This window comes from Peromyscus californicus, unplaced genomic scaffold, assembly GCF_007827085.1.
Source record: "Peromyscus californicus insignis strain IS unplaced genomic scaffold, ASM782708v3 Scaffold_16__1_contigs__length_79575227, whole genome shotgun sequence".
Taxonomy (NCBI): domain Eukaryota; kingdom Metazoa; phylum Chordata; class Mammalia; order Rodentia; family Cricetidae; genus Peromyscus; species Peromyscus californicus.
Window position 1 is genome coordinate 3948678 of NW_026294458.1, and position 26699 is coordinate 3975376.

Genomic DNA, 26699 nt, shown 5'->3' on the forward strand with positions numbered 1-26699 from the left:
TTCATGATTGCACGTAATTATCTATTTTGTGCAGGTTCCCTACTTGAAGCACTCCCTAAGGGCTTGGTTACAACGGCTTTCTAAATTTTTAATTAGCTTATAAAGTATGAAGGTTTTTAAAAATGGCTTTTTTTGTTGATTCGCCTCCCTGCTCTTCTCACTCCTCTCCCCGCTTGTACTTTCCACTCCTGAAGTTCCCTTTCCTCTTTCATGTCACGTGTGTCCTCTGGTACCACCATCCTCTTCCTCTCTTGACACCTGCTTTCGCGTTTGGTAGCCCACACCTACATTCTTGCCCGTTTACTACATACACCGATGTGGGCGTTCGGGTCCTTTGGACGCCACCTCTCCAGCCCTGTGTTTCTTTGTTGGAACTGTCTGCTCATATTTGTCTATTTATTGATTGGTAGTTTGGGTGCTTAATTTTCATAGTTCTTTATACAGTCTAGACATTAATATTGCCCTCTCCCCCAAAGTACAGCTAGAAAAGATTTTCTCCCATTCTGTTCCCTCTACTCAGTTTCCTTTGTAGAAACTTTTTAATGCCATGTAGTCCCATTTTTAATTCTCTGGGCTGTTTCTGTGCCGGTGAAGTCATGTAAACAAAATTCTTGCCTTTAATCTACTTTTTTTTTTTTTTTTTTTTTTTTTTTTGGTTTTTCGAGACAGGGTTTCTCTGTGTAGCTTTGCGCCTGTCCTGGAACTCACTTGGTAGCCTAGACTGGCCTTGAACTCACGGAGATCCGCCTGGCTCTGCCTCTACTTTTCTGGAAGGGTATCCCTTTGAGATCCTCCGCATTTCGGACCTCCCGCCAAGCCAAGGGGGCGTGGCGCCCGGCGCAGCTTGATGACGACATTTCGGCGCCGAGTGGCCGAATGGCGGCTTCAGTTTTTGAGAGGCTCGAGGTTTGTGCCATCAGCACGGCAGGTGAGTGACGGGAGCCGCGCGCGAGGAAGCCCCGAACCGTGCGGTTTCCTCGAGTCCCCTCCGAGGCCGGCTCCGTTCCTCCTCGAGCCGTGGGACTCGGGCCTTCGGGCAGCCCCTGAGCGGGGCCGGCGGGGAGCGGAGGGCCCGGCTGCACCCTCCCGCCTCCCGCCGGGGCCATGCCTTTCCGCCGCCTTCCTGCGTGGTCCGCACGGCCGGTCCCGGTAGGGGCTCGATGGACGCTCGATGCGGGCGTTGAGGGAGGGAGGACTTGGAGTGAAAATTGAACCTTGGGCTTAGCCAGTGATGTTGGTCGTAGAACTCAGCATGGGTCCAGGTTCTACCTTCTGGTTTCTCCGAGCCTCAGTTTCCGAGTCCCGAAACTTCGCGGTATAGAACAGTTGTGATCAACAAATGCGGGAAGCCAAAGGAGGTCTTGGCTGTGGCGCGATAAGCTTGGCCCGAGAGCGTTGACTCGCAATAGTTAGAAACCTCAAAAACAGTTGGAAGCAGCGCCTGAAGAAAGTGGGTGTTAGGGGTCGGGTGAAGCGAATGCCTTTGGCACTGCATGCACACCGGCACGGGGCGTGGCTGACAGGGTCAAAAATCAAGTGGCCAAGAGTCGTTGCCCTCTTCGTGGGAAGACCCACGTTTGACATCTCCGGCCCTCACTTCTGTGAGCGCTGCTTGTCTCCTCTAGAGCTCTGTCCTTACCAAATAATCCACAATTTTATACTGCCCTGATCATTTTGGAGTCGTTTGCAATGTGGGTCAGGACTGAAACATTTCAAGTTTTCCTTAGCACTGAAACTGATACTAGTTTAAGAATTGGAAAAAACTGGGAAGTGATTCTCTCGCCAAATGGCAAAGATTGGCGGTCTCCTCTCAAAACCGCAACTGCTTTCTGCTCCTACTGCTCAACGTCTCTGCTCACAGACCTCCAGTTCCCACGTGGATACCTTTACTCCTGTAGTGGGCAGAGCTCTGCCAGGAAAGCTGTCACTAGTCCGTCAGTGGAATGCAGGTTTCCTCTCTGCTCGCTCTCTCTCTCTCTCTTTTTCTCTCCCTCCCTCCCTCTCTTTCCTTCCTCCCTTCCTTCTCTCCTTCTCTTCCCTCCCTCCCTCCCTCCCTCTCTCTCTCTTCCTCCCTCCCTCCCTCTCTTTCTCTCTCTCTCTCTCTTTCTTTTTTTTTTTTTTTTTGTTGTTGTTGTTGTTGTTGTTGTTGTTGTTTTCCAAGACAGAGTTTCTCTGTGTAGCTTTGGAGCCTGTCCTGGATCTCGCTCTGTAGACCAGGCTGGCCTTGAACTCACAGGCTCTGCCTCCTGAGTGTTAGGATTAAAGGTGTGAACTACCACTGCCAGGACCTCTCTGCTCCTTCTAACTATGATTAGTATTTCTGACCACGGGGACAGAGAGGTAGGAAGCTGCAGAGCTATCCCTAATTTTTGGTGGCCATTTCTTTTCTTTTTCTTTTTTTTTTTCTTTCGAGACAGGGTTTCTCTGTAGCTTTGGAGCCTGTCCTACTAGCTCTGTAGACCAGGCTGGCCTCGAACTCACAGAGATTCACCTGCCTTTGCCTCCCGAGTGCTGGGATTAAAGGCGTGCGCCACCACCGCCCGACTTTGTTTATTTATTGTGTATACAGTGTTCTGCCTGCATGTATGCCTGCATGACAGAAGAGGGCACCAGATCTCATTACAGATGGTTGTGAGCCACCATGTGGTTGCTGGGAATTGAACTCAGGACCTCTGCAAGAACAGTCAGTGCTCTTAACTTCTGAGCCATTTCTCTAGCCCCCAATTTTTGGTGGCCATTTCAAGGCTTCCTTCCTAGAACTTGCTCTTCATTTGTTGCAAAGAGCATGTTATATGTTTTGCCTTTCTCTTTCAAATAAGAGATTTTAAGATTCGGTTAAGATTTTAACCGAATCTTGGTTGGTGTTGAGAAATCTTGCTGTTTTCTACCTGTTTCCTTATTTGTGTCAGCCTCGTGGGGTTTTTGTGCCGATGTACTTTCTGTTATTCCTAATTTAGCACCTTTTGTATTTGCTTTCTCTTAGTTACATAGTCACAGGTCCAGGCCGACTTAAGTGAAGTGTCTGCTTAGGGCATTAGAAGGGCCAAATCAAGATCTGCTTTAATCTGCAGGGAGGAATCTGCTTCCAGGCTTTTTCAAGTAGCTCTCAGTTCTAGTTTCTTCGAGATTCTCACTTTCTAGCTGAGCTCTGCTTTGTTTCTTAAAGTCCACCAACATTGTACTTCACTCGGTTCTTTAAAATTTCTTTACAACAGTGCTTAGATGGGTGTTTGATTGAATACCCATGGAAGAAGAATCTTGGGATGGTTAAGGATGCTGCCTGTCACTGGTAATTAGATAGGGAAATAAATGGAAAGCCCTTAAAGCCAATCCTGGCATCTAGCAAGTTCTGTATAAGCATTACCAAGCAGTCGCTACCACAAAGCTAGTTCTGAAGCTGGCAGCTGTGGTCTGTGTGAGGGTTGTGTTTTAGAAATCAAAGGAATATGCGGTGTGATTTGTCCTGAGTCCAACACCTGCTCTCCTGGGCATTGTGAAATTGTATAATCGGTTGTGTAGAGGATGTGGAGATTCTGTCTTTGTCTTTCCACAGTGGTTCCCTAAGGCGGCCATTTCTGACTTCCCAAAGGCTGCTATGGCGTTCCCTCACCTGCAGCAGCCCAGCTTCCTCCTGGTAAGTGTCAGCTGCCTTTGACGTGTTGCCGTGGTGGCTCTGTAGCAAGGGACTTAGGATTTCTTTCTGCTGATTTGAAGGACTCACTTTTAGGGGACAGAGAGTCTTGCTATAGAGCCCTGCTGCCCTCTGTTTTTTGGTTTTTGAGACAGGGTCCCTCTGTATAGCTCTGACTGTTATGGAACTTGCCATGTAGACTAGATTGGCTTTGAGCTCACAGAGCTCTGACTGCCTCTGCCTCATGAGTGTTGGGATTAAAGCATGCACTACCACACCTGGCTGTGCAGGCCTCTTGAAGTCTAGTTCCTTCTGCCTTAGTTCCCCAACTGCTGGGATTATAATGGGCATGTGCCACCATACTCAGCTGATTTGAAAAACTCTCTACTGTTTTTTTTTTTTTTTTATTGGAAACAATACCAAAAATCAGTGTTAGAATACTTACTATGCCTTCTCTTAGTGCAGGATGCGGCATGCATTCAATCACCGAACTCATTTTCTCATTCACCAAGTTAGTTGATTCAGAACTGGGGTGGCTGAAGCTGGAAGAGCGTAAATAGTTTGAGGCCAGCCTGGGCTACATAGTGAATTCCCAGTCAGCCAGAGAAGTCATCTGAAAACAAAGCAAGAGTTGATTCAAATGTTGTTTTCCTTCGTTTCCAGAGTGAGAAGAATATATATCAGAATGGTCACGATGCATAAGCTCTGTGTACATATACAGTATTCTAATAATTATAGTTATTATCAGTGAAAAATAGAGGGCCATTGTTGCCTGTTAGGGTTTATCTGAAGTGTTAGACTGTGAAGCTGGGAAAGCAGAATGTGAGGCAGGTGTGAGTGGTGACGATTGTTCACTTCAGTTCCCAGAAGATAGTTTCATAAACTTTTTTTTTTTCCAAGACAGGGCTTCTCTGTGTAGCCCTGGCTGTCCTGGAACTCATTCTGTAGACCAGGCTGGCCTTGAATTCAGAGATCCACCTGCCTCTGCCTCTGGAGTGCTGGGATTAAAAGTGTGAGCCACCAGCCGGGCGGTGGTGGCGCACGCCTTTAATCCCAGCACTCGGGAGGCAGAGCCAGGCGGATCTCTGTGAGTTCGAGGCCAGCCTGGGCTACCAAGTGAGTTCCAGGAAAGGCGCAAAGCTACACAGAGAAACCCTGTCTCGAAAAACCAAAAAAAAAAAAACCAAAAAAAAAAAAAAAGTGTGAGCCACCATACCTGGCTTTTTTTTTAAAAAGAATATTCATCCTGCTAGGCAGTGGTGGTGCACACTTTGAATCCCAGCACTCAGGAGGCAGAGGCCCGCAGATCTCTGTGAGTTTGAGGCCTGATCTACAGAGTGAGTTCCAGGACAGCCAGGGCTATTATATGGAGAAACCCTGTTTCAAAAAAAAAAAAAAAGAAAGAAAGAAAGAAAAAAGAAAAGGAAAGGAAAAAAGGAATATTCTTCCTTAGTGTATCCTCTGGAGCCAACTGGCTTAGCCCATGGCCTTAACAGTCATCTCTGCCTCTCTGAGACAGGCCCCATGCAGTCCCTTCTTGTTTGACAATGGTCAAGGTATTAGATATCCTTGGTACAAGCCTGTTTGTTGAAAGTCTAGTACCTCCTGATCTGTTTGCCCAGAGGCCGTTTTTCCATGGAGTCAGTGTGTTATCCCCACATCCCATGACTTCAGCAGATCTCCGTGTTTTCTGTCCTGAGTGTTTGTTTCATTGGCTTATCTGCTGTCTTGATGAATATTGAATTGGCAGAGGCCATCTGTAGTTTCAGATTACCTTTTTTTGTGTTTGTGATTTTTCTTTTTTTTTTTTTTTTAAGATTTATTTATTTATTATGTATACAGAAGAGGGCACCAGATCTCATTACAGATGGTTGTGAGCCACCATGTGGTTGCTGGGAACTGAACTCAGACCTCTGGAAGAGCAGTCGGTGCTCTTAACCTCTGAGCCATCTCTCCAACCCGTGATTTTTCTTTTATTTTTTTGAGTTTATAATACAATTACATTATTGCCCTATTTTTTTTTTTCTTTTCTCGAGACAGGGTTTCTCTGTGTAGCTTTGCGCCTTTCCTGGAACTCACTCTGTAACCCAGGCTGGCCTCGAACTCACAGAGATCCGCCTGACTCTGCCTCCCAAGTGCTGGGATTAAAGGCGTGCACCATCACTGCCCAGCTGCCTTATTTTTTTAAGGTGATAACTCTAGTAAGTTTCTGTCCACTGGTTGAGAGAAAAGAGGTGGCTGGGTGTGGTGGTGCACACCAATCCCAGCACTCACGAGGCAAGGGCGGGCAGATCTGTGTGAGTTCAAGACAGCCTGGTCTACAGAATGAGTTCCAGGACAGCCACGGCTACACAAAGAAACCTTGTCTTGGAGAGACGGAGAGAGAGAGAGAGAGAGGGAGAGAGAGAGAGGAGGTGTTCTATTCTCTGTGTTTATTGGCCATTCTTACTGGTGATCACAGTGATACAGTCGTGATTGAGGAGGTGGGAAGTTTGTATCTCCTGTGTAAAAACTCGACACCTGTGAACTGAGGAAGGGTCCCCATACAACAGGGGTCCTGTCCCTACTTGTGGGCCAGTGGGAGTCAGTTTCCTTTTGATAATGCAGCACTCTGAAGTAATAGGAGAATTTTTGGTCTAAAAGTGGTAGAATTACAGCTTCTCTCTTCTAGAAGCTTGCCATGGGCCTTTGATGCAGCCCCTGATGCGTGAAGTGCTGGAGCCAATGCTTGCGTTTCCCTTCTGGTTAAGCAGACTATTTACAGATGCTGTGTGGCAAGTCTGTTTACGGTTCTTTCACATTGTCTTCTAGGCTACCCTGAAAGCTGACTCTATAAATAAGCCCTTTGCACAGCGTTGCCAAGACTTGGTGAAAGTCATTGAAGATTTTCCAGCCAAGGTACAGCTTTACCTGCAACTCTCTTTGGGTATCTCCCATAATCCTTAATGTGTCTGTGGTGGATTGAAGCCAGAAATGCTAGAAACATCCTACAACACACAGGACAGCTCCCTGCAACAACAAAGTATCCAGTCTAAAGCCTGGCATAGTGATGCATACTGTAGTCTCTGCACTTGGAAGGCAGGAGGATCAGGAGTTCAGGGCCAGGCTACACAGCAAGGCCCACCTGGGTTTCTTGAGACCTTGTCTCAGAAACAACAAAGTATCTAGCCCCAAATATCCATAGTACTAAGATTGAAAACTCTGATATAAATACACACTTAGAATTGTTGAGCCCAAAAAGTTGGCCTGGACAACAAATTAATACTGCTGTTATATTTCAGTGCTTTGATTTTTTTTAAAAAGTATTTCTCAGCTGAGTGGCGGTAGCGCACGCCTTTAGTCTCAGCACTGGGGAGGCAAAGCCAGGTGGATCTCTGTGAGTTCAAGGCCAGCCTGGTCTGCAGAGCAAGATCTAGGACAGGCACCAAAACTACACAGAGAAACCCTGTCTCGAAAAACCAAAACAAAAACAAAAAAAACAACAACAAAAAAACCTCTCCTTTTTAATAGATGTCTGTTAAGAGCAGAAGGGTTTTTGGGGAATGGTGTTCGTGTGTGTTTGTGTATATGTGTGTGTGCGCAGGTATACATGTGCGTGTGTGCGACCTCAGGTATTGTTCCTCAGCAGCTGTCCACCTTGTTTTTTGAGACAGGGCTCACTGGGACCTGGACCTTGCTGTTTAGGCTAGGTGGATGGATGGCCAGCAAGCCCAGGGATTCTGCTTCCTCAGCACTGGGATTATGAGCAAGTGCCACCTCTGTCTTTGTATGGGGATCAAAATCAGGTCTTCAGGCTTGTGTGACAAACATTTTACTGACTAAGCTTTCTCTGTCCCCATTGGAGTTTTGTTTGTTGTTGTTGTTGTTAGTGTTTTGTGATACTGGGGATTGAATGTAGGGCCTCACATGTGATAAGCAAGCGCTCTGTCATTATATTACACCTCCAGCCCCTGAAGAATGCTGTACTTGGCTGAGTATGGTGGTATACACTGACAGTAGTCTTAGCAATTGGAAGGCTGAGGCAGGAGGATGTCTATGAGTTGAAGGCCCTCCTACTATGTAGCTAGACTCTGTCTCAACAAAATGAAAACATTGGTGAAGGGGGTGAGGGAGGCTAGAGAGATGGCTCAGTGCTAAGGGCACTTGCTGCTCTTTCAGAGAACCCCAAGTTCAGTTTGCAGCAACCAGGTCAGGCAGCTCATAGCTGTCTGTAACTCTAGCTCCAGGATATCTGCCATGAGTTTCGGGACTCCACAGACACCTGTCCTCATAAGTACACACCCACATACATATACACATAATTTTTAAAATAATAAAAATGAATCTTAAAACATATTTCAGTCAAAGGCTGACTTAATTGGCCCCAATCTAAGGTTGGTGTGTTACGTGAAGTCAGTGGAAGAATCCACAGCTCTTCACCGCTGAGCAGAGCTTCTGTGGGTCTGTCTCAGTGACCCTAGGCAGGTGGTATATGGTGCAAACTGGAACAGAGACAGGGATAGGCACTGGTCCTCAGTGATCGTGCCAACTGCCTCACTGTGCACTGTTTCAGGAATTGCATGCCATCTTCCCATGGCTGGTGGAGAGCATCTTTGGCAGCCTGGATGGTGTCCTTGTTGGTTGGAATCTCCGATGCCTCCAGGGGCGTGTGAGCCCTGTGGAGTACAGCATAGCAATGGAATTTCTAGACCCAAGGTAGGTGGGTTTCCTGCTTGAGAAGGGCTGAGTACTGCTTCATGCTGACAGACTCCTCTCCTTTTTAAATTTCGTGTTCAGTGGCCCCATGATGAAGTTGGTTTATAAGCTTCAAGCTGAAGACTATAGCTTTGACTTCCCTGTCTCCTTCCTTCCTGTGAGTACACTGTGGTGGTGAGAAACGCTGGGGAGTGCCCAGATGGGTGGCTGTGCTGTGAGTGGGCAGGGAGCCTTTCAGGGCCCGAGAGGTGTCACGGCTCAGAAGTTCCAGCGGTGACATTTTCAAAAGCTCATTACAAATTGCTGATGGAGACTGTTGTACTGGCTCCAGACCTCAGGGGAGGTTGCAGGGTGATGCTCAGGAGGTGTGAGAGACAGAAGGAGGTAGGACTCCAAACACCCAGTTCTTACCCGTGTGTGTGTGAAGCTTTATGAGGACTAGAGGAAAATTTTAAATCCAGCCCTGCCCAGAGGTCAGACCCTGTACCCATACAGCAGGGTCTGTGTGTTGGCCTCTGCCTCAGCAGCTCCCGCAAAGGCTGTAACAGCTGTGCCGGTGATTGCCCACCAACCGGCCTCTCTTCGCAGGGCCCTGTGAAGGCATCCATCCAGGAGAATGCCCTCCCTGACAGTCCTCTGTACCACAACAAGATCCAGTGTCCTCCCGCCGGAGGCCTTGGCCTGAACCTGGCCCTCAGTATCCTTTGGTGGCCCCAGGTGTGGGAGGTTGAAGGTGGGCTTCTGCCTCCGCGTTTGCCCCTTGACACTGCCATCAGACCCATTTGAATACTACATGTTCTTCTTTGCTTTGAGCCTCATCTCTCAAAAGGTACAGAAGGGACACCTCCGCATGGGGCTTGTGCAGATCCCACAGTGGGGCCAGGGCTCCTCCATGGCGCTCACAGCTCTAATAACAGTTTTGCTTTTCTAGCCAATGCCTATGTCCCTCCATGTCCGTACTTCAGACTGTGCCTATTTCATCCTGGTGGACAGGTACCTGTCATGGTTCCTGCCCACTGAAGGCAGTGTGCCTCCACCACTCGCTTCCAGTCCAGGGGGCTCCAACCCCTCTCCAGCCCCCAGGTAAGGCTGTCTTGACCGTTCAGAGCTGGTCCCCTACTGGGAGTGCCCTCATTGATGGCATTGCTCAGTCAAGTGTTGGTGTCTGTGTTCCCCAACCTTTCTGGGGTCCAGTTCTCAACGTCCCGGGCCCTAACAAAGACAGGAGGGTTGGGCTTGTCTCTGGCCTCATTGACAGGCCTTGCCCTGGAGTAGCCCTCACTGCAGGTGGGGTCTGAGTCTTACCGAAGCAGTGATTGGGGGGGGGGGGGGCTGCCTTGTGTTCAGAAGAGATGATCACATGAATCCGTCAAAGGGGAGAGCCCGGGTGGAAAGCCTTCTGTGCCAGGCCACAAGCTGAGCCTGGTGCTGTGCCGCACAGGTTGGAGAACTGCTTTTCTACGGTTCTGATGGCCCTTAGCCCAGAGCCTCTTGGTGGTTCTCCGTAGGAACCCTTCTGCCCTGGCAGGAGGTGTCTGAGCTTCTCTGCTCCCTCCCTGACCTCACTGACCCAGTGCCTGCTCTAGGAGGCTGTCGCAGGCACTGATGCAGCTCTGGTCCAGCCATGTCTGCTGGTATGTGCACACCAGGCATGCCTTCATCGAAAACTCACCATGTGGGCAGATGCCCTCCGAATATGGAGGTAGACCTGGGAGGTGAGGTGCTGAGGTGGTGATGGCTGGTGACCTGACCCTGATAGCCTGGTAGTGCTGTAGCTGGGGGGGAGGGCTTCTCCAAGGCGGAATTCGGGTGCTAAGTGATTGCCTGGGCCTGGTTTGTGGCTTGCTTGAACTTTTCATTTTGAAGTAATGTCACACTTACAGAAAAGTTGCCAGATAGAACATTCGTAAGCTTTTTAACCGGGATTTCCAAATTTTTGACACAGCTATGGCTCCTGTTTGTTTTGTCCTGTCCAGTCACTCACACTGTGCAGCCTAGGCTGCCTTCAAGTTCATAATCCTCTTGTTTCCACTCCTGAGTGTTGGGGTTACAGATACGCCTGACTTCTCTGGACCGTTTGCTATTCCTTTGTGTTTCCTAGAGGCCTCAGTCTTCTTGATTAAGTACAGTGCGGCTGTCCGCCTTGGGAAGCTGGTGTGCTACCAAGCCGCCATTAGATCTTGAGAACCTGTCCAGTGTTTACCACCAGCTACCCCACCCATGTCTGCTGGCTGGAATCTGGTTCTTGCCAGCTGCTCACTGTGCACAGTTGTCTTGGGTTGCTAGTGCTGGGATCCAGACAATGAGCAAAGCAGTGTAGGAGGAAAGGTCTATTTCATCTGTCATTGAGGAAAGTCAGGGCCGGCACTAAAGCAGAAGCCATGCAGGAATGCTGTGTACTGACTTGCTCCTCAAGGCTTGCTCAGCCTGTTTTCTAATGCACTCAGGACCATTGGCACAGGGTGGCCCTGCCATGCCGTCCTTGGGCTGGGCCTTCCTGTATCAACTGTTAAACAAGAAGATACGTGACAGACTTGCTCCAGACAGTCTGATGCCATTTCTTCAATTGAGTTTCCTCTTCCCAGATGACTCTAGCTGTGTCAAGTTGACAAAAACCAACCGGGACAGAAGTCATCTCTGTAGCCCTTTGTCCCTTATTCCTCCTGCTTCCTGACTGGCAGAGGTCCCTAGGCGTGTTTGCAGGGTGGGTGTAGGTACTCCCTTCCTTGGGTATCTGCTCATGCCTAGGCCCAGCTTGGGATGAGTAAGCAGGAGCATCACAGTAGTAATGCCAAGTTCTTGCCAGTGTCCTATCAGATCTTTGCTGTCCCTGAGCTCCGTTAGTGGTCACAGGTGCTTGGTCTGTGCCAGGTTTTTCTACTGTAAATTCAGATCTGTGCTCTGTACCTGGATCAAGGACTTGGCAGGGAAGAATGTCAACTTACCATTTATGTTAGCATGTGCTATTCTCAATTACACAGTTATTAATAGAGCATATCATAAGTTGTGACTTTCTGATTTCATCCCCTTTTTTAGTATCTCATTTGCTAAGTGGACAGGTTATAGTAAGGATGTCAAGTGTATCAGTATGGACCTTGTGGCACTGTGTGATTCAGTATGTTGTAATTGACTATTGGTATCATGGATTTTGGTGTCAGCAGGGGTCCCTAACTTACTATTGTTTCTGTATCTCCTGTCAGGACTCCAGCCATGCCTTTTGCTTCCTATGGTCTCCACACTAGCCTCTTAAAACGACATATCTCTCATCAGACATCTGTGAATGCAGACCCTGCATCCCATGAGATCTGGCGGTCAGAAACTCTGCTCCAGGTAAAAACAAAGGCCAGTCCCTGCTTTTCTTTCAGAACAAACTGCTTTGCTAACACTTTCCACCCTGTGGGGCAGACCCCAAAGACACCTAGTCAACTGGGGGCTGGATCTAAATGGCATTTTCTTGCTGTGGTATTTAGAAAGCAGATGAGGAGAAACGGATGTACTCTTGTAAGCTAAATGTCATAGACAGTGTTTTCTGTCCAGATTCCCTTGTCCACGGTATTGCTTTTCTCACAGGATATATTCATTCACCAGTCATCTAGTTTCCAACAATCCATCTGTGTGTATGTTCCACGTGCCCTACCTTGTCCCCTCTGACACCGTCCTGGGTTGCTAGGCTTGGTTTCCTGTGATCACCATACGCTAGATACGCTGCAGAAATTTCTGTATGGTGCTGCATGGTGAGGGCCCTCAAAACCTCCACCTTGGTCAGCAGTGAGCTCCCAGACATTGAGCAGTAGATACAAGTGGCAGACTCAGTGAGTGGCCCTGCCCTCTTCCACGCCCCAGTGTCTGGAGAAAATCAGCTTGTTCAATGCTGGATTCTGGGGCTCCTGTGGTAGCCAGTGTTGCTCCTGACAGAGAAAACTGGGTGGGCTGGAATTCAGTCCCACTTGTACAGAAGTGGAATATGGGGTTCTGTGCTTTTAGAAACCTCCTGCTTATTTTCATGGTAGCCCTAGGAGGTCATTGTCGTGTGAAAACTGGACTCCAGTTCTCCTGACCTCTAGCTCGAATAGTCCTTTAGCCCTCATAGTCCACGGTGCTCCCTAAGCTTTGAGGGACAGGGTGAAACCACATTTTATCTTGAAAAACAGACTAGCCCTTTATTGCTGTTCTCTATTTCCCCCTCCTCCTAGCCCCAGGAAACACTATTTTGCTTCTGTTTCTATTAATCTGACTACTTCTAGGCACCTTGTTTCCAGAGGATTTATCTAGATTGTGTGGAATATTTTATGTGACTGATTTGCTTTATTTAGCATAATGTCCTCATGTAGCATGATCAGAATTTCCTTCTTTTTGCTGAACTTGGTGGCACATCCTGGTAATCCCAGACTTAGGTAGCTGAGACAGAAGGATATTAGTTCAAAGCCAGCCTGCACTGCATAGTAAGATCTTGTCTCTAAAGCAAATAAATAAAATTTCTCATTTTAATGGTCAAGTAACACTCTTTTATATGGCTATATGCGTTCATCTGTAGACATTTGGGTTATGTCAACTTTTTAGCTATTGGGAATATTAGTGTGCTATGAATGTTGATGTACAACTATCTATTTTTAGATTTTATTTAGCTTTACTTTTATTTGTGTGTATATGTATGTGTGAATATGTACCATTTAAGTACAGAGGTCAGAAGAGTTTTGGATCTGAACTGCCTGAGTGGGTGCTGGGAACGGAACTGAATCCAGGTCCTCTGGAAGAGCAGCAAGTACTCATAACCACTGAGCCAGCTCTCCAGCCCCCTGCGTTTAGATCTTTGGAATATAATGTATCTAGAAATAGCATTGTGAAGTCACATGGTAGTTCTGGTTACTACTGTTTTATGTTTTATAGCTAGCTGCCCCCCTCCTCACCCAAGTAGAGTACACGGGTTCCATTTTTTCACAAGGGAAATCAGTATTGTCTATTACTTTCTGCTTTTTTTTCTTTTTATTGTTGTATGAGTATTTTTCCTTCATGTATGTGTGCACCATGTTCAGAAGAGAGCAACAGAGCCTCTAGCCAAGCCCCTTAACCAGCGTGTGTGTGCTGGGAACTGTGATAGTAGGTATGAAGGGGTGCCATTCTGGTTTACATTTCCCTAATGGTTAGCAACGCTGACCATCTTTTTATGTTTGATTGGCTTTTTGTCTATCTTATGTTGAGCAATGTCTTTTCTAGACCTTTGTTTATTTTTTAATTAGACTGTGAGTGTTGGGTGTTTTGGTTGTTTTTTTCCTCACCACAACCAGCCTGGGTTTTTTTTTTTCCCAAATGGCAGGGTCTCACTATGTAGCTCTGGCCAGCCTGGAACTTGCTATGTAGACCAGGCTGATCTTGAAGAGGTCTGTCTGCCTCTGTCTCCTGAGTGCAGGGATGCACGTCACCATGCCCAGCTTTGGTTTTGTTTGCTTTTGATATAGGGCTAAATTTTTTAATTTACATAGAAATTCCTTATTAGGTAAGGGGTGGAGGGTTGCGAGTATTTTCTCCTGTTTTGTAGATTGCTTTCACTCTAGTAAAAGTATCTTTGTTGCACGAAAGCTCTGTTTTTGGTAACATTCCTGTTGTCTTTTTTTTTTTTTTTTTTTTTGGTTTTTCGAGACAGGGTTTCTCTGTGTAGCTTTGCGCCTTTCCTGGAACTCACTTGGTAGCCCAGGCTGGCCTCGAACTCACAGAGATCCGCCGGCCTCTGCCTCCCGAGTGCTGGGATTAAAGGCGTGCGCCACCACCGCCCGGCTTTTTTTTTTTTTTTTTTTTTTTTTAATTTTGGTGTCACTTCAAAGAAGCTATGGCCAAAGTTGCCCGTGTGTTTCCTTCTGAGTTTCATGGTTTGGCTTTTATACATAGGCCAGCATTCTGTTTGCATTCATTCTTGTGTGTGGGATCGGGTTCTTCGCAGCTTGCTTCTTTGACATGTGGGCAGCCTGTTTCCAGTACCATTTGTTGGAAAGATTTCTTCACCATTAAATGGTGTAGTGCCCTGTTGACAATTTGATCAGTTAATGTCCTTTTTTGCAGGTTTTTGTTGAAATGTGGCTTCATCATTATTCCTTGGAGATGTACCAAAAAATGCAGTCCCCTCATGCCAAGGTATGTTTCTGTGGTTATTAATCCATCTCCTGTCTCCTGCCCTTGCCAGCCTGCTGTGTCTGTCCTCAGCATGAGTTACTTATCCCAGCTTTGATGGAGGGAAACAGAAGCCCATTGTTCACCCTTCACTCAGCTACTGTATGTAAGAGGTGACCTTTGAGCCTGAGTCTGTCCTCTCCACAGTCCCTTCCCACCACTGGGAATGCCTCAGGTCTTCTGGGACAGAGAAATCTCTAGGTCCATTTGGGGTTCATGTCCAGTTTTTCTGCAGCCATTGGCAGTGCCCTGATACTCTCAGGTGGCCCCGAGCAGGCCCTCCATGCTGTGGTGACCTTAGACCTCTTCTGCCTGCTTGCTGCTCTGACTTGCAGCAGCCATTTGTGATGTGTGGGCTCTGGAACCCTCCTGCATGCGGCCTAGACTGCTTCTTCCTCCTCTTCCCTTCCTCGGCCCTCCCTTGTCTTCTCCCTGGGTAGCACACGCGTTTGCGGAGAGAGATGGAGGTGGTAGAGTCCCTGGAACCTCCTGGTGGTGGTGTCCCTTGGGTGTACCCCAGTGGACTGGTCAGAGTAGACAGTTGTGTTCAGTTAGTGAGTGGCCTGGTGGGTCCTGTGGGTCATAGAGTCACACACAGGCAGCACCAACACACGCTGCTGCTTGTACCTCCTCGCTCTGTAGACTGATTGTCGCTGCCAGGTGAATTCTCCAGCACTTCCTTTAAAATGAAGAGTGCATGGATGATGGTATTCACAGGGAGAAGTATGTCCTGTAACTCAGTAGTGAGCCCTGGATACCGCTACCACAGCGTCCCTGTAGGCCAGTTCTGTGACTCCAACATTCTGTTGTGTTGAAGGTGGAGACTCTTCCACTCCTCTCAAAGTGCAGAGCCCCCAGATGTCCATTCATAGCATCACGTTGGAGAAGGAAGACAGGGAAAGGCTGAAGACTCCTCCTGGGCCTTGGGCACCACAGACAGCCCGTGACATCCTTCCTGCTTCCAGCCAGACTTGCTCATGCTCTAGGCTAGCACACAGAAGGCTGGTACTGGGCTTCTCCAGGTTCCTAGGCCCCAGCTGGCTCAGCCTTGTCCATGTGGCTCGACCTAGCTGAGACAGGCTGGCTTTGCTGCTTGTCTTCCTGTCGCTCCGCTGTCTTTCCAGTGAGTGGAAGCCACACCTGCCCTCAAGAGCCAACCAGAAAGGCCCTTCTGGGTTGTCTCCTCTGACGAGTCTGTCTTCCGTGGTCAGAGGGAAGGGTCAGTGGGTTGTCTCTGTGTGAGAGAGGACTTCCCTCTTGTCCCACAGTTGCTTCCTCTTGGCCAGACCTTGGGTGGGTGAGCTGTGTGTGGAAGGTTGGTGCTCCCTGGCTGACTGAGACAGAACAGAGAACCCAGAGGTTTCCAATGGCTGGAAACCAGGAAAGACAGCTGCAGAAGTTGCTCTCCTCCATAGCGCCATCCTGTTACTGGGGCCTGTACTATACCTTCCAGAAATCCTTTCCAGTCCCCACCAAGCCCTGACTGCCACATGCAGAAAATTTGGCACCTGAGATCCCACTCTGGTCAGACATGTTCACTCCCAGTGCCTGGGATCAGTGCTGGCTGTGGCCTGCAGGGGACCTGCCCTGTGGGGTTCCTCTGGGAGCACTGCGGTGAGCCTGGGTCTGGCTCAAAGGAAGCCTGTGAGGAAGGGCCTTGGCTCCCCTTACTGGAGGCTCCTCGGTGTCTGGCAGTCCATCCTTTCCTCTCATGCAGTTGGCGGGCATGCTGGTAGGGCCTGGCCTTGGTGGGGCGCGAGTGTGCTGGCATTGGGTGTGCGTTGATGGAGTGCTTTAGCAGGCAGTGGTGCTGCAGGGAGCTGGGTGGAGGGTGCTTGGGTGGGGCCGGGAGGCTTGCTGGCTTGGCTGTTTGTTCCCTCTGCTGTTCTGGGCTGCCCTAGCCTCTGGGGGGGTGTGACTGTCAGGTTCTTGGGGGTTCCTTCCCTTGGGAGCCCCCTGTGCTGAGAGACAAGAAGTAGAAGAGTCTGTCTCCCCAGCTGGAGCTAGGAAGCGCCCCTCTTTCGGCAGTTTCCAGTGTAGGGACAGAGAGCAACCTGGTGGACTGAGCCCAGGCCCATCTGCGTAGACTGGAGAGAACATGAATGAATGGAGGGTATTTGTGGGTTTTAGATGTATGCGAATTGGTTCTGTTCTATCCTTATCTACTGATTTGGTCAACAGATTCCCTCTCCCCTTCTCCTGGTACTGGGGGTTGAACCTAGGGCCTCACATAGGCTAGGCAAGGTCTCTGTCACTTCTCATCAAGTCAACCCATGGAAGTCCTCAGTGCTTCCTCAGTCAGTGCCTGAGGGACGGCCTCAGGGCCTGCTCCTCGGTATTCCCAGATCTGTGCATCATTAATTCCCTTGTATAAAATGCTCTTGCACAGAACTGACCTGTCCTGCTCTAAGGTTTTCCCTACACGTGCCTGTAATCCTGGCACTCCAGAGGCCAAGGCAGAGGAATTGCAAGTTCCAGGCCCACATGGGCTGCAGTGTAAGACCCTGTCTCAAAACAAAATACTTACAATACCTCGTGTACACATTCCAGAGAGATGCCTTTCTAAAATATCTTAAATTAGGTTGGTCAAGTCCATGTGGATCCCATATATATAATATAGAAGGCCAGTTGTACACCCCCACCCCCCAAGTCCTTCTGTGCCTGGCTCAGAGGTTTCTTTTCTGAGCCTCACCTTGCTAGGCCTTGGTAGCAGCAGCATGTCCCAGTGACAGTGAGGTCCTGGGCTGTTATGTGCACTGTTATCATATCTATAACCACATGTTGTCATCGTAGGGTCAGTGGAGCAGAGTTACACATCTGGAAAAACAACTAGGCAGACCTCAGAGCTGCTGAGGCCTGCAGCCCCAGTGGCCCAAGACTTCCTGGTGATCTCGTGAGGGCTGACAGCTGTGTAGGGGATCTTGTGAGGGCTGACAGACAGCTGTGTAGGGGATCTTGAGGATTCATCTATATCAGCTGGGGCTTGCCTGTGGGAGACCCAGGGCTGCTGGGCAGTTTGTTGGGTATTGCCACTGATGAACTTTTGTTCTTGTTTTTTGTTTTTTCTCCTTTTTTCTTTCTTCTGGGCTCCTCATGTTTTCTCTCTCCCCATCTCCCTTCCCCTGTCCTCTCCCACCCTCCCCCTTCCCCACCCCATGTCCTCCAATCTGCCTCTTCTTGGCCTTTCTGTTTGTTGTCTCTCAGTTGGAGGTTCTACACTACCGACTCAATGTCTCCAGCGCCCTCCACAGCCCTGCCCAACCCAGCCTCCAGGCCCTCCACGCCTATCAAGTACTGGCCTTTCCTTCCCTCCCCCTGCCCCAAGGTGGGCGCAAGAGTGTGTGTTGGTACAGTGCCGCCACAGTAAGGGTCTCCCAGAAGTCCGCTGTGGTCCTTAAGAGGGAGTCCTGAGCAAAATGACACCCATGTGTTAGAGGCAGGCCCGAGTGAGCCTTCAGCTTGACTTGCCCTTCAGGTCTGCAGGCCAGCCTGGTTTTGGTGTGTGGCCATGTGGCTATGTGAGACACACAGCCTGGCCGGCCATAGATTATGGGCTCTTCCTCCTACGCCTAGCCTGCAGAGCTGTCTCAACTTCTCAGGATTTGTGGGGGATCCTTACAGTGGTCTGACTTACCCTTACTATGCAGAGGACTTATGTGTGATGTGGCTCCTGCCCTGTTCAGAGTTGTTACCCAGCCTGAAGGATGCAGCTGTATCACAAGAGAGTAGGAAGAACTTGGGGTTCCCCCAGAGCCCTTAGGGCTGTCAGTCCTTCTGTTGAGTCCCAGCCCCTTACAGACTCAGAGGCAAATGAGAGCAAGTGGTGACCTCGTGGAGATTGCCGCCTGCTTAGGCAGAAATGACCAATGTGTGAACAAATTTGAGGTCAGTAGAGTGAAGTTCAGACCTCAGGGGTTTGGGGGAATGGAGTTGGCTGATTAGTGAGAAACCGTGGGAATGTGGAGATGCACTCCCAAACAGGGCTGTGTTTGATATACCCCGGGGAAGAGCATTAACAGTTGACATTGAATTTGAGCAAAGGTGCAAAAACCAGGCTTGGCTACTGAGTGTTGCTGGCATGGGATAATAAATGCTTCTCACAGTGGGGTTCCTGCTCAGAAGCAGCAGCTAGTGAGGAGCCCCCTGGGAGGGCAGTGAAGGGGTTTCCAGGGAAGACCCCATAGCAGGAGCTGTGAAGATGAACCCGAGGAGGCTGGGCATAGTGGGAAATGCCCTGGGCTTTGGGAGCACATCCTTCTGTCATTAGAAAGTGCAGATGGCACTGGGGACACCTATGATGCCCCCTAGCATGTGAGCCCCCCACCCAATCCCATGAGAGGTGGGGAGATTGATTGGGAAGGGTGCCCAGGGCTGGTCATCTCGAACCTCCGTAAGAAGCTGGGTAAGATGAGGCGGTGCTTGCTCCTGGGGAGATGGGCTGCGACTCCTGTGACAGAGCTGTTTGCTCTCCAAGCTGAGGGACTGAGCTGATGTCACTGCTCAGCTTGTCAGGACAGCTGCCAGCAGAGGAGCTGTATGTAGAGGGGATAAGAGTGGGAACTATGGCCCGACCTAATGGTCATTACCATTTATTAGTCTGTGTGACTGTATGTTCCAGTCCATTTTCTATTATTAGCAGTCTCACAGACTAGTCAACTATAAAGACAAAAAGGGCTTTTGTTACTCAGTGCTGGTCCAGAGTGGCAGAGGGGTGCATCTGATGATGGCTTTAGTGCTGGCCGACTTCATGGCAGGAGACAAGAAGTGTTGTCTAGACCAAGCTAGATCAGCACTTGAGGAGGAGGCAGGCAGATGGCCACTTTGAGGCCAATCCGAGCCACATGGTGTGACTGTCTCAAAAAGCCCAGGGCTGGTGATGCAGCTCAGTGGCTGAGATCTTGCAAACCTGCTCAAGGCCTGGGTTCAGCCCCCAGGAGGCCAGGCTGGCTTTATGGCACTCTCTGGAGATGACCCCTCCTGAGCTCAGAGCCCTGATGGATGGTGATCTTCAAGATCCCCAGGCCCCACTGTGGAGTGGGGATTAGGTTAGAGCTCCTGTTTCAGAGGGTGTCGACTGTCATGTGTTCTTCCTTGGAAGTTCTAGGTCAGCAGAAGAGAGCAGCCTCCTTCAAGCCGTGTTTTCTCCCTTTTCTTTCTATTCTTTATTTTTGAGAAAGTTCAGTTGTGTAGCCTTGGCTGGCCTGCTGTGTAGGCTCTGATGGTTTGGACCTTACAACAGTCCCGTTGCTGCCTCCCAGAGGCTGGGATTGTAGGTGTGTGCCACCGTGCTCAGCTCCTCAGGGAGGCGTTTTCATGGCGGGAGGCCTGAGGAGACAGTGCTGTACACAGAGCCTGTGCTCATGTGTGCCACAGGGCCGCGCCCTTTGCCCGCTTTAACAAGTCATCAAAGCCCAAAGGAAGTGGGCGGGGAGTGTACCTGACTGGACTCACTCCTGCCTCCCACAAGCACCACCTACACTCAGAGAGGCTGAGAACCAATCAGAGGTCCTTTTCACGAAGATTTGTGTTAGTGTTGTGTATAAAGTTCACCTCACAAGCTCGGGAACACTCTGGTCCTGGGGACTTGAGCTGACTACAGGTCTACTGTCAGTGGTGGAAGTGACCCCCAGGCTTCCTCCAGGGTCGAGTCCCCATCTGGCCATGACTACGACAGGCAGCCGGGTGGACCTGGGCTTGTGGCTGGAGAAGGAACTGGGGAGAAAAGAAACACTCTCACTTGAGCAAGGTGAGCTTTTTGCACATCTTGGGAGGTGGCCAGACAACCTTGGGTTCAAAGCCTGGGTGGGCTAGTGGCCCACCCTGTTCCCGCCCTCCAGCTCAGCAGAGGCAGGGCCCTGAGGCCCAGCCCAGGCTGCAGTGTCTGAGGGTGCAGGGCCAGATTTTGCCGAGGCGGAGAGCTCGGTGCTCTCTGGTGACATCGGCTTCACCAGCCCACGCAGGGCCAGCACAGGGCCACTTGCCTCAGTGCTGTGAGCTGGTGCCAGGCAGATCCAGCAGCACGAGGTGGCCCGCCCAGCCTGGTGCTTGTCACCTGTGGGCTGCAGACTGTGAGCAGTAGGTGCTGTGGGTCTCGGCTGTGGGTCTCGGGTCTCTGTAGGTCTCGTCTGGCCTTGACACCCTGCCCCTCCCTAGGAGTCCTTCACGCCCACTGAGGAGCACGTGCTGGTGGTCCGCCTGCTGCTGAAGCACCTGCACGCCTTTGCCAACAGCCTGAAGCCAGACCAGGCCTCACCGTCGACACACTCCCATGCCACCAGCCCCCTGGAGGAGTTCAAGAGGTGGGTGTAGATGTGGAAGGCTCCTAGGCCTCTGTTTCCTTATTTATGTCTACTGTTGGCCTGTTTGAGACCAGAAGGCCTCAACCTTCCTAATGCTGTTAATACAGTTCCACATGTTGTGCTGACCCCAACCATCAGATTATTCGTTGTTCCTTCCTAACTGTAATCTTGCTACTGTTAGGAATCATAGTGTAAATACCTGATGTGTGACCTAAGGGGTCGCGATCCACAGGTTGAGAACCACTCACTACTCTGGATGCTCCCTGTGCAGTGAGAAAAGCTGGCTGGCCAGAAATCACAGCCTTGCTGTTCTGTCTTACGACTTACCTCAGTCAGCAGGCGGGCTGACTTCAAAGGAGTGTTCTTGACCCCTGGGTTCTTCTGGAGAACAGGGCTAGAAACAGATCTTACCCCAGGGAGTGCTCAGTGTTCCCTACAGTGTACCCACAGGCCAGGGCTGACCCCTGTGAGCAGGCACACCCCCCTGGGCAAGTGACAGCTCCTGACCCTTCCGTCCCCACAGGGCTGCTGTGCCACGCTTTGTCCAGCAGAAGTTGTATGTCTTCCTGCAGCACTGTTTTGGTCACTGGCCTCTGGACGCCTCCTTCAGAGCCGTAAGCACTGCCCCTTGCCCTCACCCTCACGGTGCCCTCTGCGCCATGACGTTGGCAGCCTGTGGGGTGGGCTGACAGGAGCTAGCATCACAGGCCTTAGAGAGGAAGCCTTGCTGAGTCTTGTCATTCTGTTGGCTCTTGGGTACAGAAGAGCCATGCTCAGCTCCCACGACCCTCCCTAAGGGGCTGGCATGAGATACTTGAGCTCCTGTAGTGTGTTCTTGGGAGGATGTAGGAAGAGCTGCTCACTTACTGGCATCTACATTGAAGTTGGGGGAAAGTCTAGAGCCCACAAGTATTAGCCCTAAACTAGGACATAGATCTTTTCATGGATTATCTTTGGAGCCGGGTCCAGACCACCAAAGGATGTGCTTGAAAGCCAAGTGCACTGACCTACAACCACAGGCCTCAGGGCACATGTGTCCCTCACCAGGTCCTGGAGATGTGGCTGAGCTACCTGCAGCCGTGGAGGTATGCCCCCGAGAAGCAGGTGCAGAGCAATGATTCCCAGCCACGGTGTGTGTCGGAGAAATGGTGAGCACCCCCAGCCCACCTGCCCCGTGACACTACTGCCCTCGAGCCGAAGCTGTCTGGACAGACAGGTGCTGAGCGGGATGGACTTCAGGTCTTACAGAATGGGTAGAGAGTGATCCTGGAACCCCGTCCCCTTGCTTTGGCCTAGCCGGGCTCCATGGTCATCCCAAAGGTCCCCATTTCACCCTTCCCAGCACAGAGCAGCTACTGTGTCTCCATTACCTTATTCCTTGTGGTGTTGGGGTTACTATGGCCTTTCCTCTCCTGGGTCCCAGTCTTGCCCTTCACATCTGTTTAAATAGTCCTTGCTGTGGTGCCCATGGCTCTCTTGAGAAGGGTCAGACCAGAGGACCGAGGTGTTCCACCCCTCTCCTGCCTAACGTCTGTGACCCCCTTGTATGGCAGCAGCGGCTGGGGTGTCAGGAAGGCTGAACTGTACGGAGTAAGGACCAGTGTGCCTCCTGTCCCCAACAAGAGGTCTACAGCATAGTCTTCCTGACTGGCCCATCCTGCCATTGTCTCCAGGGCACCCTTCATCCAGGAAAACCTGCTGATGTACACCAAGCTGTTTGTGAGCTTCCTGAATCGTGCGCTCCGCACAGACCTGGTCAGCCCCAAGAACGCCCTCATGGTTTTCCGAGTGGCTAAGGTCTTTGCTCAACCCAACCTGACCGAGATGATCCAGAAAGGTGAGTCTTCAGCCCTGGGCTTGGAGGTACAGCATTGTCACAGCTCCTCAGGATCCTGGCAAACGGTCTGGAATCTTGCCAGGAGCTCCTGGGAAGCCGGTGCCAGCCTCGGCTTGCTGCTTGCTTTCTAGGAGAGCAGCTCTTCCTAGAGCCAGAGCTCATCATTCCCCACCGTCAACATCGGCTTTTCACAGTCACCAGCAGCTTCCTGTCACCATGGCCCCCAGTTGTGACAGATGCCTCATTCAAGGTGAAGAGCCATGTCTACAGCCTGGAGGGCCAGGACTGCAGATACACCCCAATGTTTGGTCCTGAGGTCCGGACCCTGGTGAGTGGCCGAAGGTCCACCCTAGTGTGAAGTCCCTGAAGCAATGACCAGCTGAACCAGGGAAGGGGTTTTCAGTACAGGGAAGAAGGAAGGCTGGGTACTGATGCCCCAAGCCTCCTCTCTCCAGTAACGCCTAGTGTTTTCTCATAATGAAGACCGTCCACACCGTAAATTATAAGATTCTGTTTTTCCCTCTGGGTGAGCACTCTTCCCAGAGCTGGTTCCCCGGGGCCATCCTGCCTAAGTGGTGCTGACACCTCCTTTGGTGGCCCCTCGAGTCCCTTTGCCGTGTCTGTGCCTCCCTCACAGGTCTTGCGCCTTGCTCAGCTCATCACACAGGCCAAACAGACTGCCAAGTCCATCTCTGACCAGTGTGCGGAGAGTCCGGCTAGCCGGTCCTTTCTGTCATGGCTGGGCTTTGGCGCCACAGACCCAAACAGCTGCTACCCGGGCAATGACCTGGATGAGATGGGTCAGGACAGTGTCCGCAAGACAGATGAGTACCTGGAGAAGGCCCTGGAGTACCTGCGTCAGATATTCCGAGTATGTCCTACACAGTCCCTCTCTGAGGGACTCTCCAGTAGGGGTGAAGTGCTCCCCCTCCTTCCCTTTGAAATCCCCCTGAGCAGAGCTCTTCTCTCTGGTAGCTAAGTGAAGCCCAGCTGGCCCAGCTCACACTTGCCCTGGGGAACACACGGGATGAGAATGGGAAGCAGCAGCTACCAGACTGCATTGTGGGGGAAGAAGGACTCATCCTTACACCCCTGGGCCGCTACCAGGTAGGTTGCTAACAGGCCACTATCACGCTGATACCACCTCTATCACAAGGGGCACATAAGGTCACATGATCTGTCCTTGGCTTTCCCCCATCCTCTTGCCTGTGTTGTTCGCAATGATGTATTTTTGAAACTTTTCCCACTGCCTGGGTTTCTAGATCATTAATGGTCTGCGAAGGTTTGAAATTGAGTATCAGGGGGACTTAGAGCTGCAGCCCATCCGGAGCTATGAAATCACCAGTCTGGTCCGAGCACTCTTCCGGCTGTCCTCTGCAATCAACCGCAGAGTAAGTGAGCAGCAGGGCAGCTGGAATGCTCCTGGACATAGCTTCCAGAGAGTGCTCCCACCCCTTCATGGCCCTGCTGGATCCTGCCGGCAGTCTGGGTGGAGAATGAGCCCATGGGAAGCACCTGGCCCCGAGGCAGCCTGGAATAGAGGTGCTCTGCCGTCCCCAGTCTGCTGAGCCCTTGTGTATTACTCAGTTTGCAGGCCAGATGGCGGCTCTGTGCTCCCGGAATGACTTCCTCGGCAGCTTCTGTCGCTATCACCTCACCGAGCCCGCCCTGAGCAACAGACATCTGCTGAGCCCTGTGGGGCGGAGGCAGGCGACCAGTCCTGCCCGGGGCCCCAGGCTCAGCCTGCGTTTCCTGGGCAGTTACCGGACGCTGCTCCTGCTCCTGATGGCTTTCTTTGTGGCTTCTCTGTTCTGCATTGGGCCCCTGCCCTGTTCCTTGCTTCTGGTCCTAGGCTACCTCCTCTATGCCATAGCTATGACACTGCTCACGGAGCGGGGGAAGCTGCATCAGCTCTGACCTGCTGGCCGTCTCTCCTGAGCAGACTGGTGGGAGTTGATACATGACCCATTCCTGGGCCTGACAGGCCCTGGCAGGTTGCTTTGAAGCCAGGAATAGAAGGGTAGGTCATCTTCGGAGTTCTTGGGAGTGGTTTCCTTGCAAAGATGGAGTTATTCAGAAGAAACTAATGTAGGAAGGGAGAGTGGTCCAGGCTAGGTCTGTAAGGGATGGTGTCAGAAGGTTCAGGAGCCATTCTGTAGGACAATGAGTGCTGGCCATGGGTCATCACCTTCAGCCCAAGGTCCCACAAGTAGCTGAGCTAGTAATCCAGGCCTTGGTAACCATTTTACTGTTTTGCTATGCAGAGCTCAGGGACTGTTGTGCCCACAGCAGGCTCTGGGCCTGGGGTCTGTGGGAGCTGATCCTGCCCAAGCCTCTGTGAGGTGGGCAGAATGGGTTGTGATATCTTCTCTCGCCATGAAACACCAGGACAGCAGCTCCACATCCACTCCAAAGGAGAAGCCGAGTTTTAAGAGATGACTGAGAAGTCAGCTCTGCATTCACTTAAACATCACTTTCGCTGCTGCCCTTGGTCTGTGTCCCCAGCTGTGGGCCCCAGGAGACCCGCAGCAGCAGGCACGACAGGCAGACAAGTCAGGCCTGGGCCACAAGCCATTAAGTGAGCTGTCACTTAGAGTGCCCTGGGGCAGGCCAGCAGTGAACAGAGCTACTGGTCCCCGGCTGCCTGGGGACGGAGTTGGGTCCTAGCAGCTTCTGTGGCTACAAAGTGCAACAGCGTTGGTTTTACCTCGAAAACCAAGGACTTCAAGGGAAATTCACCTTGTAGCAGCACCCTGTATGAAAGAAGGACACCTTCAGTCAAAGCTCAGACACCACAGGCCTCGTCCTCATCCTGCAGGAGACACAGCAGCAGCAGCAGCAGTCCTTTGTTTTGGGTGTGCACAGCTGTTTTTTAAGGAATACATCATGGGACTTTTTTCAAGTTTTAACACTGGTCTTTGTATTTCAGTGTAATTTCAGAATACATCATGGGACTCATGACCAAAAGTCGACCCAAAACATAACTGACCAAGGATCCGAATAAAATATTCTTCGGAGACTCTCACTGTCTGGACTGAGTGTTTAGCACCTTCACCTGCGTGGGGTCCCTGGGCACTTGGGAACCGTGGAACAAGCTGCTGGGCACAGTGGCGCCTCGTTACCTCCTCATGCAGTCCTTTTTTGCCTGGGAGTCCTGTTTCTTCCCTAGTGCGAGTTGGATTCACTTTAACACTGGGTGTCGTGAGACCTTCCCCTTCTCAGTGTGTCAGAGCTGACTCCTGTCCATCCAGAACAAGTATCACCTCTGGCTTTCAGAAGCCTTTTTTTCATGTTTTTCGGGGTTTCTCTGTGTTGTTTTGGTGCCTATCCTGGATCTCACTCTGTAGACCAGGCTAGCCTCGAACTCACAAAGATCTGCCTGGCTCTGTCTCCCGAGTGCTGGGATTAAAGGCGTGCATCGCCACTGCCTGGCTTTTTTTTTTTTTTTTTTTTTTTAAAGAATGTTATTTTTGTAGGCAGATCTCTGTGAGTTCTACAGAGTGAGTTCCAGAAAAGGCACAAAGCTACACAGAGAAACCCTGTCTCGGAAAATGAACAAACAAAAAAAGAATGTTATTTTTATTATGTGTGAATAAATGTTGCTTGTGGGTGCTGGGGACCAAACCCCAGTCTTCTGCAGTGCCCTTAACCCACTGCTGAGCCATCTCTCCAGTCCCCAGAAGAGTCATGAGCATCTGGAGCTATGCTAGCCAGCTCTAGGCCAGCGCCTTCCTTATGGGGGAGGGGCGGTTGCCATTTCAGTGTCCAGTGTCCCCGAGTCCCCTGGTCAAAGCTTCTGAATGACTAGCCCTTATCAATAACCCTACCAGTATATTTTTTAGGGGGAGAGGGTGTTTAAGACAGTTTATCTATGTAGCCTTGGCTGGCCTCAGAACTCAGAGATCCACCTGCCTCTGCCTCCCAAGCGCTGGGATTAAAGGCGTGTGCCACCACTGTGCCCAGCCTATCGATATTTATGAGATAAATCTTTTAAATGTTTTTTTCCTCTGGTACTTTCATACATATATACAATGTATACAATCCACCCTGACTACCCCTCCACATCTCCTGGAGT

At 50.6% G+C, this 26699-nt stretch overlaps 1 protein-coding gene across 3 annotated transcripts; it reads left to right on the plus strand.

Moving 5' to 3' along the window:
- The first annotated feature begins 848 nt into the window (after window positions 1–848).
- On the plus strand, window positions 849–25646 carry Smpd4 (sphingomyelin phosphodiesterase 4). 3 transcript variants are annotated; one of them, XM_052740055.1, is made up of 20 exons: window positions 849–928; window positions 3554–3634; window positions 6443–6529; window positions 8184–8326; window positions 8408–8483; window positions 8915–9023; window positions 9103–9155; window positions 9258–9409; window positions 11527–11656; window positions 14381–14452; window positions 17693–17779; window positions 20642–20787; window positions 21311–21401; window positions 21835–21935; window positions 22461–22624; window positions 22756–22952; window positions 23262–23495; window positions 23600–23731; window positions 23887–24015; window positions 24212–25646. In XM_052740055.1, the coding sequence occupies exons 2-20, from the start codon at window positions 3596–3598 to the stop codon at window positions 24539–24541; spliced, it is 2472 nt and encodes an 823-aa protein (XP_052596015.1). In that variant the 5' UTR covers window positions 849–928; window positions 3554–3595; the 3' UTR covers window positions 24542–25646. The 3 variants fall into 3 exon arrangements, with proteins under 3 accessions (XP_052596015.1, XP_052596016.1, XP_052596017.1); XM_052740056.1 differs by lacking the exon at window positions 17693–17779; XM_052740057.1 differs by lacking the exons at window positions 849–928; window positions 3554–3634 and adding an exon at window positions 7285–7416.
- Window positions 25647–26699: the final 1053 nt, after the last annotated feature.

What these genes read in the sequence shown, in the direction of transcription:
- Smpd4 (XM_052740055.1), top strand. Translation starts at nt 3,596, where the DNA reads ATGGCGTTCCCTCACCTGCAGCAGCCCAGCTTCCTCCTG. An exon ending in TGCAGTCCCCTCATGCCAAG is followed by an intron (nt 14,453 to 17,692) that starts GTATGTTTCTGT and finishes GTTGTCTCTCAG; the next exon opens with TTGGAGGTTCTACACTACCG. An exon ending in CACCCCTGGGCCGCTACCAG is followed by an intron (nt 23,732 to 23,886) that starts GTAGGTTGCTAA and finishes CTGGGTTTCTAG; the next exon opens with ATCATTAATGGTCTGCGAAG.